Raw genomic sequence first — 20,040 nt, 5'->3', positions numbered from 1 at the left:
ATTACCCCCAGGTCCTTTTCATTCTCCACTACCCTGAGTGTAGTACCACCCAGTTGGTACATTACTCTGGGGTTACTGTTACCCATATGCAGTACTTTACACATGTCAATGTTAAACTTCAGTTGCCACCTCTCAGCCCATCTGCTCAACTTTTCCAGATCCTGTTGCAGTAGCGTACTATCATTACTGTCATTAATAACCCTGCCAACCTTCATATCGTATGCAAACTTAGACATTAACCCCGATATACCTTCATCAATATCATTGATAAATACTGAAAACAACAATAGGCCCAACACCGAACCCTTGGGGACTCCACTAATGACGTTAGTCCATGAAGAGACGTGTCCATTGATAACCACTCAACCATCCTTTTATCCAATGTAGCAACTTGCCCTTAATGCCATACCGCTCCAATTTTTATAGTAGTCTTCCATGTGCAACACTATCAAAAGCTTTCCTAAAATCCAAGTATATGATATCAAAATTATTCTTTGCATTGAGCTTTGTGACCACATCACAGTATCCAATCAAATTTGTCAGACAAGACTTCCCCTTAACAAACCCATGCTGTGTCTGAACTATAACTGTAGTCTTGTCTAGATGATCCTGCATTGCTTCCTTAGCCAGTGACTCCATTATTTTCATGTGGTATAAATCCCAAATACCTTCCTTCCTCTGCTGTTTTTAGTTAAACTCCAAGTATCCCTTATCATGGGCATCTGTATGTGGTGAGGGGGACTTCCCAGGAATGCTGCTGGGCTTCCAAATTAGCATTGCTGGGATCCAATCTCCATACTTTTATTGCAGGGTTACATCACTGGAACATGGCATATGCAGCTGTGCAGTGCAACCTGTGGATACTCAGAAAGGAGGATCAGGTGGGTGAGGAACCCAGTCCTAATACATCACTTTTGTCCCTGCTTTGACAAGGTCTCCAGGACCAGCCTGACTGGGATCAATCGGCATGTGGTTCATACTGCTAGGGTCAACTGCATTCCAATAGGTCTCCTTCCCTTTGGTCTCAGGACAAGGTCAAAACTTATTGGAAATGTGGGTATGATGCTATAAGCGAACTTGGCATCCCATTCGGGCATCTCCCTCCCCCCATACTTCTCCTTCAACCCATGCACGGTACTAAGTACTATAGGTTTTGATACCTTTCGTGTTTGGGGTTTTCATAAAAAGCAGTACCTGCTAGTTTGCAAGTGGGAGTCCCCTCGTACAGTTTTGTGGTAAGGTACTTCGAGCATCAGAAACTTTTATTTTACTCCTATGAGTAATTTATCCCTCTTTTCCTTCTTGGACCCTCAACAAGTTCCCTACCTAACCAATCAGACAAAACACTGATAACACCAATGAAAATAGGGCTCAGAAACTGAGGATATACCAACAGCGACACTGCTTTTCCTCATTCTCCATTTCATCACAGAGCAAGCAATCAGGAAAATGTCATCCTTCTTCATCCAGAAAGGATTAGAAGGGTTGGCAAGATTCTCAAAATTGTGAAAAGGATATCTTTTAGTCGAAGCCTCATGTGCCAAACATGCCCAACAAATTCTGAAAGTTACATCCATAGAGGGAATACTTATCACTAAGCCATCATAAAACTCTGGACTCTGCACATGGTGTCCTATCAGAGTGGGATCTTCATGTCTCTGAAAGATATGATAGCTGTCAAGCAAATATCGATGCACAAAAATGGAAATCTTGTTCTTACTTGAGTTGTCATCCTTGCACTCAACATCGCATGGCCCCAAAGTTCTATCAAGGCAAGCTACTTAAGCTGCCCAGCAAGGATTTATATCCCAAAATCCCAAATCCACTGAGGTGTTTTAAGTTGGCAACATGTCCTCAACTTCAAAAGTGTACAAAGGACCTGAACTACATGTTACTGGCTATATCCTCTAACACAGCGGTTCCCAAGCTACTGAGATTTACAGACCCCTTCAAAGATCAAAACAAGTTTGTGGATCCCCCTTCAAAAAAAAGAAAACCCAGTATGAACAGTGGGTTTTCTGAAAAGAAAATTCAAAAGTTTAATGTGTGAAACAACTCAACTTCATTCTTATTTTTATACAGATACATAATAATAACTTTATTTATCATCAATTTGCTATACACAGAACGAATAATTTGAAATATGTATACAATTATATATACTAATCTTATCGAAAATAAGTAATGTTCTACGACGAAGTTCGCTGCGATTCTATCAGTATATTTTTTTAAAAAATAAATGCATATTTATTAAATGCATTGATACCTTCTGAATGTTTTGTGGACTTCCCTGGAACTGGTCTACGGACCCCATTTTGGGAAATGCTGCTCTAACAAGTGGGGCGCAGATTGTGCACTCGTGCATTCTAAATTAGATTATGGGTCCCAATTGTATGCATCAGCTGAAAACTGCATGCTGCAATGGCTTGACTCAGTCCAACATTAGGCCATTCATATTGCTACTGGAGCATTCCAAGCATCTGTCAGGAGTCTATATGTCGAAGCAACTGAACCATCCTTGGTTCACTGACAAAAGCAATTGTCACTACAATAGACCTTTTAACTAAAATTTCTGCCAGACCATCCCATGTGGGCATCTTTTTGAGCAAGGTTGGGGAAAACCTCTATAATAGCTGCAAGACTGCCAACCATCCCTTTGGTATTTGTATCCAAGATTTACTAAGAGAACTTGGACTTGTTGCCTGTTTTCACTAATCACTCAAGGTCAGCCTCATCTGTGAGGTCTGCTACCATCTTCCCAGATAACACTATGTCTGGGAAGATACCTACAAATGCAACATATACTCAGCAGAGCTGTATGCTATAGGATTATCCTTGGGCCACATCAAAACCCACAATTACCCAATTTGTATGGTGTATGCACTCTCTAAGTATCCTATAGGCTTTACTGGGGATAAGATATAATCCAAATCCATTCCTAATTCAGGCCCACCAGATGTTATATTTCTCTTTCTGAATGGTTGATCAACATCCATTTCTGCTAAATTCCAAGCCATGCTGAGATCAATGGTAATAAAATGGCTGACACTGCAGCCAGGTCACCACAACCCGAGAAAAACCATAACCTATTAATCCCTATACAGACTACAGGCACGTAATACACAACAGATTATTCTCCCAGTGGCAACAATCTTGGCAATTCATGAACAAACTGGATCAGATAAAGCCTATAATCAAAAACTACAGTCTAGTCTGTGCAGTAACCATAGAGTGGATGCTATTCTTGCTCACTTCCACATAGAACACAGTCATCTTAGGCATTCATTCCTGCTGAGGGCAGATGATTCCCCTATATGTGAGCACTGTGACACCTTTTTAACCCTATGTCATATTCTATCCAAGTGTCTACGTTATAAACATGTTTTATATTTTACCACTTTTAGTCATTTGACTGAGCCTTATACACTCAGTCATATTTTATCTGACAATGACCATGTGTCAGCCATATTTAGTTATTTAAAATCATTAAACCTTTTCACTCGTACAGGTCTGGAGGACTCATTTTAGGAAGATCTGCTGGAACGAGTGCAGAGAAGGGCAATGAGAATGGTGAATGGAATAAAAAGGGTGTCCGTCCAAGAAAAGCTTCAGTTCTGTAAATTGCAGTGTCTAGGCACCTGCAAGCTGATTTGATTGAGATGTTTAAAGTTTGAATTGATTAAGCAAACTCAATTCTGATGGCATTCTTCATATTTCAGGATAGATGTACAGAAGTTTGCCTTCAGCCAGCATCTGTTGTTGTGGAAGTAGGTAATTTGAATAAATTGAAAGCAGAAATAAACAAACTATTGGAAGGGATGGACAGGTGATGCAGGTTTTTTTTTTTTTTTTTTGCTGATGTTATATACACTTGCGTTCTTGCATAATACTAATACTTTCAGCAAAACAAACTTGCTTCTGCAACAAATTACCCTTGTATTATAATACTTTCAAACAGATAGCTCACCAATTGGTTAATAGACCATTTGTTTAAATGATGGGGCTTCTATGATAGCCTGTTTCAGGACTAACTAGTTACTCATTAGATATTATGTGGTCTGTAGGCTCTAAACACACAGACAAAATAGTTGATAAATGTGAGCTGTCACATGTATAAGAAATCAGTTTTCAAGGTTGAAAATCTGTTGAAGAAGTGCCATACTAGTGCAACTCATTTCAAAAGGCAAGTTTGTTCCACTGTGAGAATTAATATCATTGCATTATCCATGAAATGCAAATCTTGCAGCCTGAAAAAACAAATGAAAGAACAAGACAGTCACGAGAAATATTTACAGATATAAATACGTTCAGTTGCTTGTGTTTAATATTTATTAAAATGGGCTCCTTTAAAAGTGCTCAAACACTGGATGTACCTTTCTAAAATCCAGAAAATTTTAAAATCTAGTGGCTCTCAATCTCTGAGGACACCAGGTTTTAAAGAGTGAGTCAACTCACTGCATTTAGCATTAGCATTAGTAGAGGCATATGATGCAAGAAAGCAAGCTTATTCAGCATCAGCCAAAAAAAAACACACACACCACTCCCATTTCACCCCTCCGTTCGTTCGAAATACCTGTCCAGTTGAGCTTTAAATTTGTTTAGGCTATCAACTTCAACAACAAGTGATGGAAGTCGGTTCCACCAACCAACCACCTGCTGGCCAAAGGCAAATTTCCGCACATCTATCCGACATCCGTCCTTCCTCAATTTGAATTTATGCCCTCTCAGGTGATTATTCTGAGCAAGATGAAGAATCCCATTGGCATTGAGCATGCTCAAACCATTCAAGGCCTTATACACCTCTATCAGATCACCTCGCCGGTGCCTAGTCTCCAGACTCTGTAATTTGCAAAACTTAAGCCTTTCTTCGTAAGAGCAACCCTTTGTTCCATTCACTAATCTTGTTGCCCTTCTCTGTACCCGTTCCAGCAGCTCTACATCCTTCTTGAAATGAGGCCTCCAGCCCTGTATACAGTACTCAAGATGTGGCCTAACCATTGCCTTATACAAGGGAATAATCACCTCCTTATCCCTGCTAGAAAAATTCCTGTATATCATTGACAAGACACCATGAGCTACTCTTGCAGCTCATCTGCACTGCTCAGAGAACTTCATATCTGCCTGCACAATTACCCCCAGGTCCTTTTCATTCTCCACCACTGTCAGTGTAGTACCGCAGAGTTGATACGTTGCTCTGGGGTTACTGTTTCCCATATGTAGTACTTTACATTTGTCAATGTTAAACTTCATTTGCCACCTCTCAGCCCATCTGTTCAACCTTTCCAGATCCTGTTGCAGCAGCATAGCGTCAGTAGTGTCCTTAACAACCCTGCCAACCTTTGTATCATCTGCAAACTTGGATATTAAACTTGATATCCCATCATCAATATCATTCATAAACACCGAAAACAGCAACGGACCCAACACTGAACCCTGAGGAACTCCACTAATAACATTAGTCCACGTTGAGCAGTGTCCATTGATTACCACTCTGTCTTCTGCCACTCAACCATCCCCTTATCCATAGCAGCAATTTGCCTCCAATGCCACACTGCTCCAATTTGTGCAGCAGTCTTCCATGTGCAACAGTATCAAAAGCCTTTCTAAGATCCAAGTATATAATATCAAAGTTATTCCCTGCATCCAGTTCTTTTGTGACTACATCATAGTATGCAATCAAATTGGTCAGGCAAGACCTGCCCTTAACAAAACCATGCTGCGTCTGAGCTATAACTGAATTCTTGTCTAGATGATCCTGCAGTGCTTCTTTAACCAGTGCCTCCATTAATTTACCTGGAACAGAAGTTAAACTAACAGGTCTATAATTACTTGTGTCAGCCTTTGATCCTCCTTTGTGAATTGGGGTTACATTTGCACATCTCCAGTCTATGGGTACCTCCCCTGAGTCCAAAGAAGCTCTCATAATTATGGCTAGGGGTTTGCTTACTTCCTTTGCTGCCTCCTTTAATATAACTGGATAGATCCCATCCACCCCAGGTGCCTTTTTTATGTTTATCCTCAACAATCTCTCCTGCACTTTCCTCTCAGTTATTACAAAATCATCCAGCTCACTGCCAATGTTTACGTTACCTACATCATTCTCCTTCCTGAATAACTCCTCATGCGTGAATGTAGATACAAAATACTCTAGATTGTTAGCCACCTGAGCAGGATCCTCAACTGTTGAACCATCAATATCCAGTGGACCAATCTGATTCATCCCTTTCCTTCTTGAGTTTAAATATGTAAAGAACTCTTTTCTGTTTTTCTTTGCATCCTTTGCCAAGGATTTTTCATAGTCTGCCTTTGCCTGCCTAATCTCCTTTGTGACTTGGTTACAGACCAACTTATATCTATCATAGGCTTCCATGTCACCCATTAATTTGTATGTATCCCATGCATTTTTCTTCTCTGCCACATGTCTCATTAGTTCATCTGACAACCATTTAGGCCTAAACCTTGAACAATATTTCTTAGTTGGTATGTAATTGAGGCTTATGTGACTATAGCTTTAAAAGGTATACCACAATTCTAAGTATTTGTTCTCTATGAGCTATCCAGTTGAAAGAGGCCATGTAGTTAGCACTTTAAGTGGTCATAATCTCCTTTCTTTAAATTAAAACTTATTCCTTTGCCTTTAACAACTGCTCCCTCTCTCCCCTTGTCATCTAATATCTAAATCATTGATCACCACCACTAATGGTTCCGGTGTATTTTTACCCCTAGTACCTTCCTTAACATGCTGATACAAACAACAATCATATAACTGATTTAATAATTTTGCTCTCTATGGTGGGTTTTTCTCCCACCTGCTCCCAATCAATTAGGGACAAATTGAAATCACCTATAACTGTCCATGCGATTTGCATGTAGGGCTCTCATAATCTTCACATCCATAATTATTCCTTCCCTTCAACTAATTCACACAACAGAGATTCTATACTAGCATGCATTACCTTCTGAATCTGGAAACACTTTTGTTCACTCAGGCTGCTTTTTATAGGAAGCATAACTCTTCCACCATTTCTCTATCTTCCCTACCTTTCTAAATACATATATATATACACACACGTTTTGTTTGTTTGTTATTTGGTTTTTAGGAGCATTAGCAACTAAGGCCATATTGCTCCGGGAATATGCGGTGGTCATTCCCTTGGCCTTTCTGCATCCTCCGTATTTGGTGGTGACGGGTTCGAACCCCGGTCTAATCAAGAAGCGTGTGCTACGCACTGCTGCTCCTTCCCATCTGGCTACGGAGGCGCCCATATATATACGTGTGTATGTATATATATATATATATATATATATACCATAATGAAACTCATCACCTATTTCAGAATGGCACCTCATTTCCATTAGCCCCATTATGCAAGCGTTAGTTGTCCTAACCAGGAGTTTGAATTCACTCATTTTACTGACGGCACTACATTGCATACACAGTTAAGACAAGTTCTTGTATAGTTTACTACCCTGACACACCCCCTTTAAGTTATTTAAGCTTACTTCCTTAGCATTAAGGCTGCCCTACACACTCAAACCAAGAGTTGAAATTTGCGATTAACACTTTTATTAATTAGAGTGCACTTACCCTGAAGCGTTAAGTTACCTTGTCCATTGGTCAAGAACTTAAACAGCATAATAAAGTTTCCATATATCAACGTATGATTTTCCATTATCATGTGATCCATATATATCAATTTTCTTTTTATTTTCTTTTTTTTTTCCCATCTCTGCTTCTAATCAGTGCCAGTTGACATCTTCAGCATGGCTGGATTACACCTCTGAAGTTTAAATTCTATCCGAGGTCTTTAAAGGAATTACCAATGTGAGGTTCTTTTACTGCAAGCGTGAAAATGGAAGCACGAAAATATCAGACAGGGTTTGATATTTTCATGCTTCCTTTTTTCACTCACAGTGAGATTTTATCACCATTGCTCAAAGAATCCTGCCTTGATTATCCCTTTAGAAAGAATGAATTGGTCATCCCTTTAGAAAAAAATTATAAAAATAAAATCAATATATCAATCATATGATAATCAAAAATCATATATTGATACTAGCAATATATCAATATTTAATATAGATCAATATATCAAAAATTTACTTGTTATGCAATTTAAGTTCTTGCCTGACTGACAAGGTCACTTAATTGCTTCAGAGTATGCATGCCCTAACTGGGACAACAGTGTTAAATCGCAAGTTGATTTAAGTGTGTAGGGCAGCCTTTAGCTTCTTGCTAATTGGAAATGTCACTACCCTCAGGACATCTTACACTGTTAGCCATTTTGGCAACAAACAAAAACTTTCCAGATGTGCAAATGTTACTCTGATCCAAATCATCAGATAAATGTGTATCTATATTACCACTGTTCCCCACAACTAGCAATATCCCCGTCACCCTTAAGGTATCCACAGTGATACTGGTAAAACCTTGGTTCAAATGTATCCCATTTCTATAAAACAAATTCCTTCTAACTATAAGTGCAAGCCACACTCATAAAAATTTCTTTCCCAAAAGCCTTGCAGAATCCCTCAACTCCTGAATTAAACCACAATTGTTGCTAAACATTGGTCTAGTTTTTATTGGTCTTATCTGAAAAATGTGTTTAATGCTCAAGTTGGACTTTTTAAATTAATTTTAATTCTATTTGCTATGTATCTGTTGTTTCCTTATCTGTCACACTTTTAAGGAACCAATTAAGGGCCCACTCTACTTATCACATAATTAAAAAGAAAATAATTTCCTTAAAATTTATAATCAAAACGTCAAAACAAATATCATGGATATCATGTTCTGCACAATTATCTTTGTTTTTATTGTAATAATTAATAATAACAGTTAATATCCAACAAGTAAAAAAAAAATCATATTGCTATGTCGGTTTATTACAGAGAATATCAATAATAGAATAAAAAATAGTACAACTTACTACCAGGGGGGTTCACTTTCAAAATTACTTTATTTCCAAGTTTATATTCATTTCTAAATAGTGATGTTGCACTACAGGCATACATAGCCTCATCCAATGAGTCTCCAGTGGTCACATTAGAAAAATGAAGATCTCCTTCAGGATCTACAGTCATACGAGAACTAAAAAGAAAAGGAGAGGGAGGAAAAAAGTTGTGGGCTCGCAAATGAATTCTGATGATGGGTAAAGATCCTCAACAGAGGTTCTTTACCCATCATCAGTTCATTTATCACAATAGTTAAGTATATCAAAGGATAAACATAAGTTTTCCATTTTATAATTCCACTGCTTTATTAAGAAAAATAATTATTAATTTACATAATTATTACAATAACATATGAAAATACTTCAAGTTTTAATTATCAAAGTTGAAAATTTAGCAATTTTTAGAATGATTTGAATGGCATGCGCACTGATGAGTGCCATCAGCACATGTGCCACCTGCTTTTCACTGATGAAATTCTGAAACATCTTAACCATACCTATGTTCCCAGTGCTGTTAAATGACACAGAATAGATTTTTTATTTCATAAGCTGCCTTTCGGGCATTATAGATGGAATTTTAAGAGTTAGTGTGAGAGTGAAAAAGCAGATCAGAATAAATTGAGCCCCAAGATCTCTGTAGGCAAGATCCAATTTTACAGGCTGAGTCTCAACAAAGATGAGAGAGAGAGATTTACTTTAACGAGATAGGGCATGGTTGTCTGGGTTAGTATGTGAGCCAAAAAGCCTAAAATAATTTATAAACACAGTAATAGCTTCATTAATATATGAACTGTTTTGGTGTGCCTTTTCAAGTGAGGCGGAGATATAAAAATCTAGATTAACATCAACTCGTGATACCCTGAAAAAGGGTAGAGGTTGAGGCAGAGAAGAGGACTAAAAACATGATATCTTGTGGAATTCTAGCAGACAATTTCTAAGAAACAAAGAATCATTCAACTGTAACCAAAGGGATTGAAAGACATCCTGTATAAAGCAGAGCAAGTTATCACTTACTCCACTGAGGTTTTTAAAAGGAGCATCAGTGGGCAAACTACTTCAAAATCTAAAGATACGTCAACATAAACCACACCATGTTAACTTTTGTGGTTAACAGTGTCAGAGGCAAAAAAAGTAGTTTTTAGCATGTTAGCGATGGTCGTGACACTTTCTTTCCATTGTAAACATCAGAGAAAGGAGGAGATAGAATTTGTGAAGTAAGTAAGAGTAGGCAGAAGGGATCTTTGGACAAGTTTAAATAATGAGAAGAATATGGAAAGAAGAGTTCGAAATGAGAAAGCTTATAGATGAATCTACATTTAAAAATACTAATATTTATAGACCTCAAAAGTGCATTAAACTTACTATGGTGGGAGGGGTGTCCTTTGTTATCTTAGAATAGTAAATTGTTCTCAGTTTACCTTCTCATAAGGAACTACGAGGGCTGTTCAATAAAGAATGACCATACATTTTTTCTGAACTGTACTGCTTGCTATTTCTAGATGAGCTGCAGAATTTAAGTTCAAACCAAGCTGCATCTTGCGCCTCCATAGCCAGGTGGGAAGGAGCAGCGGTGGATAGCACATGCTTCTTGATTAGACCGAGGTTCGAGCCCGTCACCACAAAATACAGAAAGGTCAGGGTATTCCAGGAGCAATATGGCCTTAGTTGCTAATGCTCCTAAAAACCAAATAACAAACAAGCTACATCTTATAGCAACTGTGCAGTTGACTTGTGCACATGGTGTGACAAGGTCACACCATGTTTTGCCTATGTAACAAAGGAAGTGACACATGAGGAACAGCGTGCTGCTCTCAAATTTTATTTCCATCTCAAGAAAACATCAGCATATGAAATGTTAAACGAAGCATATGAAATGTTAAAAGGGGCTTATGGTGAATCTATGCTTCCAGACATCACAGCTCACAGGTGGTTTAGAATGTTTAAAAATGGCCATGATTCAATCACAAAAATCTGCAGTCCTGGAGCTCTAACCACTGCTGTCACCACAGAAAGCATAAATGCTGCTTCCCTAATCATGAAAGAAAATTGTCATATAAGTAAGGCAATTGACAGAGATGTTGAGAATATCAGTAGGAAGCACACAGTATTCTCCATGACCATTTGATATGACGTGTTGTACAAGCTGGGTTCTAAGACTACTCACAAGTGAGCAACAGCAAGTTCGCATGGAAGTTTACCAGGAGCTGCAATGGAGGGTTACTAAAGATGGTGGGTTCTGCACAAGGTGATAACAGCTTTTTTGTTATTGTTATTTTGGTTTTAGGAGCATTAGCAACTAAGGCCATATTGCTCTGGGGATATGTGGTGGTCATTCCCTGACCTTTCAGCATCTTCCGTATTTGGTGGTCACGGGTTCGAGCCCCGGTCTAATCAAGAAGCGTGTGCCACGCACTGCTGCTCTTGCCCACCTGGCTATGGAGGTGCCAGTGATAACAGCAGATAAGACAGAGCTTCATCATTTCAACCCAGAGAGTAAGCTACAAAGCTCTGTTTGGAAATCTACATCAACATAGATAAAAGCAACAAAAGTTGTAGCTTCTGCTGGAAACATTATGGTCAAACAGTATTAATATGAATGTCTAAACAGTTCTTGTTTAGACATTCAAGGAATGATTTACCAGCATGTTGCGCCATGTCCTACGAGTTACAGGATCTTACTACAGAACTGTACTCTACACTCTGCGGGATCACATTCATTGCAAATGATCCCAAGATTGTTTGTTTGTTTTGTTATTTAGGAGCATTAGCAACTAAGGACATATTGCAGTGGTCATTCCCCGTATTTGGTGGTCACGGGCTCGAACCCTGGTCTAATCAAGAAGCATGTGCTACGCACTACTGCTCCTGCCCACCTGGCTACGGAGGCGCAAAAATGACCCCAACCGAACATAAGTGGGTGGATGCCGCATCATGGCAATGTGAGACCACACTGCTCATACTATCATCAAGTACTTAGCCAGCATTAATCTCAAATGCATTCCTCATTTCCAAAATTAAAGAAAGTGCTGCAAGGAAAATGTTTCCAGTTGTCAGAAAAAGTTGTTTGTTTGTTTGTTATTTGGTTTTTAGGAGCATTAGCAACTAAGGCCATATTGCTTCGGGGATATGCAGTGGTCATTCCCTGACCTTTCCACATCCTCCATATTTGGTGGTCATGGGCTCTAACCCCGGTCTAATCAAGAAGCTTGTACTACGCACTATTGCTCCTGCTCACCTGTCTACAAAAGCACCAGAAGAAGTTGTAAGGACATCGAAGGCAATTCTCAAGCCGTGTTGTCTCCACTGAAGAAACACGGGGCAAATTATAGCAACAGCAACATGGTTGCAAATTAAAAGTTTGTATTTGTTGCTGTAAGTTTCTGTGTTGCATTATGTTGATGTTGCAATAAACAAAAGTCTGCGTTTGTTACAAGTTTCTGTTTAGAGCAGCAAAGACCAAAAGAAAATATGAAACACATATAAACAGTCACACCAAATCTGCCACTATGTGGCAGATTTAAAACACCTTTTCTCTGTTGAGAAGGCTCGTTGGGAATGTTTGCAGTGTAGAAAAGCTACCAGTGCAGATCGCAAATGACAATTAAGGAAGTCTCCTAGGCAGAAGGAGACTGAAGTTAGCCCGGTAAAACCACAGGATAAATGTACAAGCAGCCAATTCACCAACCATCCTACAGTAAATGATAACCGTACTGAATCTCAGGAATGCATGGACAATGCAATGTCTCATATCAGCAGAACACAGAAAGACAACCAGACAAATACTGGCTGCCGATTGCTTCCCCCAGATTACAAGCAGTCCCCTATTCCTCCCCTTCGTGATCCTGGGGAACAAGCTGAGAGTGCAACCCAATCAGATGAGACAATATACAGCTCTACATATTTAATTACGATCCTCGGGCCAATTTAGCTGTGATGGCTGCGTGTGCTACAGGAGAATGTGGAAAACTGGGAACAAATATTTAGATGATAACCAGTACTCAAATCGACAACCTCCTACCAATCATGCGTGATCACCTAATCTTGATTTTTAATGATCAGTTGGAGGCATTATTCAGAAAAACTCCTATCGAGCATCAAGTATTGCAACTATGCCCTGATAGAACGAAAAATACAGAAAAAAATGAAACAACCAATGATAATGCACAATGCCACCCTGCAGTCCAGAATAACCATGAGAAGTCAGTCCTCTCCAATGACACACACGAGCTGACCGGGCTAGCCAAGTGGGTAAAGTGTCTGCCTGGCAACCCAAAGGTCGCAGGTTCGAATCCCGCCTTGGGCTTGGATCAAAGTAATGCAACACAGTACTGCAAAAACCTTGGGAGGTGCATTATGGCCACAGAAGCCAATGCGCCAACAACTACCCGAAAAAAAAAAAATATAGTTGCCGATGCGCCCAATAAATCCCGAAACAAACAAACAAACAAACAAACCCGAAAAAAAAAAACACACACACACACACACACACACACACATGAATTGTGTTACTAGAACCTGCAGCCTGCCTGTTCCTAAAGAAGCTAGTGGATATGAGAATTCTGCTACTGGCGTTGCGCACCAGATGGCACGATAGCTATTCGTAATTCTAAGTAACACCACCTTCCTGGGCTGAAATTGTAAGAGAAACCTCACCTAATGGTGCCTCTTCCATCAGCATCTCACCAAGGGACCAGCTAGTCAGAAATCAATAACCATCTAGATAATTCAGCAGGAGAGAAAACATGGAAAGAATTATGTGACAGGAACTGCTTCTCGGTCTAGATTACAGGCAGTGAGTAAACCAGACATGTATAGTGTAAAGTGCAGGCGTAGAAATTTATTTGTTTCACGGCTTGCACCTAGCACAACATCTGAACAGGTGGCAACTATAATTGAGGAGGACTTAAACTTAGTGGTCGCTGTACATCAACTATCATCAAGGAGACCAACATACACTTCATTCAAAATCGTTCGTGATACAAACCAGTTTACAATTCTGAAACAGCCTTCGAGTTGGCCCTTCAGAACACTGATTAGGCCGTACTCTGATAATCCTACTCTTCTGAAGAGCCAGACAAGCCAAGAGACTGTCAACTAAATGCCTCATCAATTTAACTTATGAAACATCAAGCATTGTGCCCATGTGAATGAACCAACAACGTGCTGCGACTGAGTGCATCCAAATGACGAGTAGCGACCATGGGTCACTAATCCCTGTTTGCATTACAGCACAAAAACCCTCACAAATGGCATGAAACCTTCCAGCTAGACAGGAGGTACTGAAAAAATCCCACGGCTTACTATCCTGAAGTTATTTTATCAAAATGCATGTAGTATACGCAATAAGCTGGAAACACTGGAACAGCTGCTACTACTATCACGGAGCAATGATGTAATTTACCTCACAGAAACATGGTTAGAAGAAGAGGAAACTTTCACATGCTACATGACTGCAGGCTACACCACTGTAATACAATCCAGGGTCAACAGAAGGGGTGGGGGGGTAGCACTTTTCTGTAAGACTCCTCAAGTAAAGGTGGAAAAGCATACTGGCAGTAGTTCTACTTGCTTCAAAAGGTCTCTTAATAACATATGTATTCAATAGCACATGCACTGATATCCAACTGGCTTATCCAAGGCTTCCACCCATCAGCTGTCCACCTGATATGCTGAGACCTTAATCTCCCCCTCAACTGTCCAACCTCCAAGTGCGAATGCTAAACAGTTTTGCTGCAATCAGTATGCACCAAATTGTTGACTTCCCCATGAGAGGGAGAACTTGTTGGATCTTGTGTTTGCCTCAAAACCATGTACCATTGATGACACGCCAGAAACAGCATTCGACTCCAATCATGTACCCACAGTGATCCTTCTTCACCTACCAGCACCTGACTTCGATGTTAACCAGAAAGTACACACCAAATTCATCATGAGACCAAAATTGGAGACTTGCAATGCAGAACTTGGATTTAAATTCTTGACATTGGATTGCCTCAATCTCAAAATATGCAGCCTCTAGGAAAATTACTATCTCAAAATAGTCTAGAGGCTGGTGGACACCTGCACTCAACGAAAGCTTTAAACTGAAACAGTTGCTCCACAAGAGATGGGAAAATTCAGGCCTAGTACCAGATAAGGTAACATATTCTAGAGCAAGGGCAAACTTCAATCACCTTAAATCAATGGCAATTAAATAGCATATGGATGCTACATCTGTAAAAGGAATTCTTCCCCATTCTCGGTACGTAATGAGTTTCCAGAACACACTGATCCTGAGGTGTGGATGAACTTTATCACAAGGTTTGACGGAAATGGCTCTGTTCCTGATGCAGTGATTCGTATGCCCAATGATGGGGGATACAAAAGGGATATGCTCTTTAATACAGTAATCGCTAACCATCAGCTTATTACTGCAATCAACAACATGCCTGCTACGAATGCTATGGGAGTGGACGAATTCCCTCAGTTCATGATTAAGTGTTGGAGCCCGTTCATTATTAACCCACTACTCTTAATAGTCAAGGTTATACTGCATGGAGAATTCTTCCCATCTAATTGGAACTTCTACACCATAAGGCCGATGCCAAAGGTCAATACCCCGAATACGGCAAAGAACTTAAGGCCAATCTCTCGGTCCTCATGTCTCCTCAAACTGCTAGAGAAAACAATACTCAACAACACTGACTAGTCACATTCTACCTCAGAAACCTTGTCAGATACATTATGCACTGCCTGACAGATCAACAGTCAGTAACCTCCAAATGACAACCAACCATCACTGCATTTGAAGAAAGATCTGAAGTAGTGGAACCTATCTGGACTTGGAAGCAGCTTTTGACAGTGTCAGCATTTCGGCACTCTTAAAACATCTTCAATCCTTCTATAACATTGAAGGTGAACTCTTAAAGTTCCCGATGTCACTACCAACCAACAGGTCCATAACTCTAACTGTGGGTGGCCAGGCCTATCAAAGAAACATCAATATAGGGGTGCCATAAGGGGGCGTTTTATCAGGTCTCCTGTTTACCGCCATCATTGCCCCTTTAGTAAACAATAGGAACAAAATGATAGTGTATACAGACGATTTAAAGATGTTAACTCCAAAAAAGCCTTCAGGTAACATGCAAGATATAGAATATGCAATTAACAACAGCCTTACACAATTAGGAAACTACCTCACATTCTTTGGTCTGAATCCAGACAAGTCTGCTTGCATAGTCTTTTCACTAAAGCTCAAACTCACAGCCATTCAGCCTATGGATGAAGGGGGTCATCAAAAGTGTAGCAAAACAGTCGTGACCTTGGGGTGATCTTCAACGCAAAGCTGAAACTACCAACTTGAATGTCAGCACTTTTAAATGAGCCGAAATTGCTGGATGGCAAAAACAGCACCTTCTGTATGTCACTACCAAGAGGTACATCCAGACCATCATCTTCCAACGCATCCTCTATGGAGCAGAAATTTGGGGTTTTGTGGCCAAAACTACACTAAAACTACTATATGCAGCCAAGTTTTGGTTACTTAAATGGGCCACATAGAAGTCTAAGTATCTCCACAGCAGAGAACTACAGCAATGGCCACAGCTGGAACGATTGCCAGTGAAGATGGAACAGAGATGCTTAACTATCACTGGGAAGATGCTCACAGGAAAGATCTCTACCTCCAACATCTGGGACGTGATCCATTGGAGAGTTCCTCCTCCTGCACTGAGAGCAAAACCACAGTTGTGCTCAATCCACGTGAGACTGCACGTCTGAAAGGTTCCTTCCAACACAAATTTAACGTGATACAAAAGCTGGATGTTGATCTGTACCAGTTTGCCTGTGACAAGCAGTACAAAAGAAGAATCCTAACAAAAGCACATGATTTTCTCCCAAATGTGAACTCTGAAAAAACTCAATCAGTGCCATTATATTCTGGGAACCACGAATCCTGGAATCTAGATGTTTGGAGAACTGGTTCACATGACATCTATTCATGGATTTTATTTTATTTATTAATTTTGTTATATTTCATTATCATTATTTATCTTGTAGTCCTACTTTATTATATTACTATCCATGTGAAACCCCTGTCAGCATGCCATGATGGGTGCATTGTATTGTGTCCTTACATACAATAAAGATTGATTCTATAAACAGCCACATAAACAAATGTTTCTTCTGTGTGGAGTGTTACCAATTGAGACTTTCAAGTGTTGTCATCACAGACATTAAGGTTGTGCATGTAGTAGTTAGTTGCAAAAGTAATTAGTTCATCAACATGGCATTGTAATGGACTTCAGAGAATGGCACTAATTTAATTGATAAATACAAACAGCATCTGTGTCTTTGGAACCAAAAAGAAATGAAATATAAGTGCAGGGAGGCAAAAAATTATGCCTGGAGTGCCATATGTACAGCTACAAGATGTCAAAATAAAAAAAGAGGCAAAAAGAAAAATGAGAAAGTTGGTGACCCAGTTTTACGGAGAATGCAGGAAATACCATAATATGAAAAAATCTGGAGCTGGTGCCCATTTTATTTCCAAGTGGTTCATGTACAATTCTTAATTAATCGTTCTTGGGATGACTTCCCTGAAGTTTGTGTTTGCTCTTTGTATTATCGGCTCAATCTTCCCAAGTAAGAACTGCATGTCTGAGTTAGACATACACACGAAGTTTTTGAAGCTCTCCCAGTAAGAGGTTGTCGTAATTCATTTACGACATAAGTAATCCCTTAGTAATTCATTTCCACTTTATGCATTTCTATTGTGCAGACTTGAACAATCCCAACACTTGTGGTTTCATTGTTGTGATGTACTCATAAAAATTACTACACAAGCAGCAGCTGCCATTAAAACATCTTTGTCCCACATGTTGCCACAAATTATAAACGTTATTTCAGTGGAAACACAATATTACATCTAGTTTTAAATATAGAAAACAAATGCCAACATGATACAGCAATGCTCTTTCAGTGAAGCAGTTTGTTTACTAAAGTTGATTTAGTAATTTCTGAATGCAAAACATCTTACAATGTTGTGTAACACAAAAGTTTCTCTGTTTCTTCGATGGAGACATAGCTTCAAATTCCTGTCAAAAAATGGCTTCCACCATGTTTTTGAATAATGGCAGAAATGCTGGAGTTAAGTAAAATTCATCAAATGAGAACTACTTGAAAGGACCATCAAAATATGGATAATTAATAAAGGTATGCTATGAAAAAAAATTATGATCACTCTTTATAGAACAGCCCTTGTACTTCAATAGTCAATCTGTCTCAATACAAACCAAACATTAATGTGTATACAGACATATTACTCAAAGCTGCTCTAAGGAGTTTATTCTTGGGACCTGTAGAACTTAGTCCTAAGTGATTAGCTTCTCCTCAATGATGACCTGACAAATATACAAACAATAACACCCATAACTTATCCATTCTTGTCCACAGCAATTCCAGAAGGAATATATAAATTTCTGCAAACAACATTCTCTCCATACTATCTAACTGTACTACATAAAATAAGCTTTAAGTGATAAAAACAAAAATGATGATCTTTAAGGGAAGACTTAATTATTCCAGGCCTTCTGTGATAAAATATCAAGGAAAATTACTTCCTTTAGTGTCCACACACAAATACCTAGATGCTATCCTAGATCACCATTTGATCTTCTCTTCACACTAACAAGATCTCTCTAAAGAGATAAAGCAACACTCTTCAGACCATCTAGGAATGAATGAGAACTAATAAAAAATACTCTCCGTTTCTTACACTTTGCTGTATTTTCCCAATTCCACCATATGTCTCTTATGTGTAGTTTCAAAGGGACAGTCTTATTACTGTAAAATCCCAAATGCACACCATACAAAGATCTTTCCTCTTCACCTTGCTATACACATGCTGTCCAATAGAGTTCTGCATTGGGTTGGGTACCCACAAGTTACCTGCAATGTGGGTCGAGTCTTCAGTAATTATGTAGTTCATGCTCAGGTGCAGTTCCAGTTCTTGAATGTAAATAATTTAATATATTACCAAAAATTAATGTATTAACCATGAAGTACTTGTTTTTATTAGTGCTTTTCCTAAGTAATGAAATTAGTTTTACTGTGTAAATTGAATTAAACATAGCACTACTCTACTACTAATATTATTATTATTATTACTAGCCATATGGTGCAAGGAAGCCTGAGGCTTTTGCTGCACCAGCCAAAAAAATTTCTGAGTTACCCTGAGAGAGAGAGAGAGAGAGAGAGAGAGAGAGAGAGAGAATCACCAAGGAAGAAAAGAATAACGATATCCAACTCAGGGCCTTGGGTGTGCCAAGCTCATACTCACCAGATGTGAGCTCCTGGGGTTAAATATCTTTATAAACTGCATACATCCTTTTAAAGGTACAAAGGTTCAATACTGTCAACATTGTCAGACATGAAAAGTATAAAAAACAGACATCTTTTTTAATTCTGAATTATCCCTTATTATGATGTTATTATTACAGAGTGCATTAGTAGCTAATGCCGTATAAAGCAAGTGCTGCAGAATTAGAAATTGAATCAACACTAACAAAGAAACTTCCAGTACAAAACTGAAAGAAGAACATCATTAAAAATTTCCTTAAAACTTTAAACACCATTATACAGCTTCATCTGGTCTTTCTCAACTACATTCCTCCCTTCTGTTGCAGAAAGGGAGATATTTAATTATTTCCATCCCTACCAGCAGTGTAACAAGTAAAAGGGTTTTCTGCATCTGCATTTCTAATCCAGCAAGAAGAATATAGCTGAACCTGGAAACTGCTGATGTCTTGTTTCTGCACAGCAACTGACCAAAAAATTTGTAAAATAATTTTTTTCTCCCTCTATTTAAATGTATTTATTCAATTTTATTTTATTATTATTATTTTATTTATTTATTTATTATTAATTTTTTTTTTTTTTTTCAATTATGAATATTTCTTTTTTTTTTTTTTTTTTTTTTTTTCCTCTCAATGTAACTGTTTTTACAGACATATAAGTTGGTGCAAATTGAAATCACCCATAATAAAACATTCACACTTGCTCACTCATTCCATCCTGATGTGGAGACTCCTATCACACTCTTCAGAAT

The 20,040-nt window shown here is 38.8% G+C and overlaps 1 protein-coding gene across 1 annotated transcript in view; it reads right to left on the bottom strand.

Moving 5' to 3' along the window:
• Positions 1 to 20,040, bottom strand: part of LOC150091222 (neuroglian-like) — a 447,266-nt gene that overhangs the window by 262,711 nt on the left and 164,515 nt on the right. Inside the window, exon 5 of the mRNA XM_090374775.1 lies at positions 8,931 to 9,091. Within this exon, the coding sequence (XP_090230901.1) occupies positions 8,931 to 9,091 (161 nt within the window). The remainder of the gene's footprint in view (positions 1 to 8,930; positions 9,092 to 20,040) is intronic.

Source organism: Mastigoproctus giganteus, chromosome 1, assembly GCF_048544385.1.
Source record: "Mastigoproctus giganteus isolate SK-2022 chromosome 1, ASM4854438v1, whole genome shotgun sequence".
Lineage (NCBI taxonomy): Eukaryota > Metazoa > Arthropoda > Arachnida > Uropygi > Thelyphonidae > Mastigoproctus > Mastigoproctus giganteus.
The sequence above is the reverse complement of the archived record's forward strand: the minus strand, read 5'-3'. Positions and strand labels throughout refer to the sequence as shown.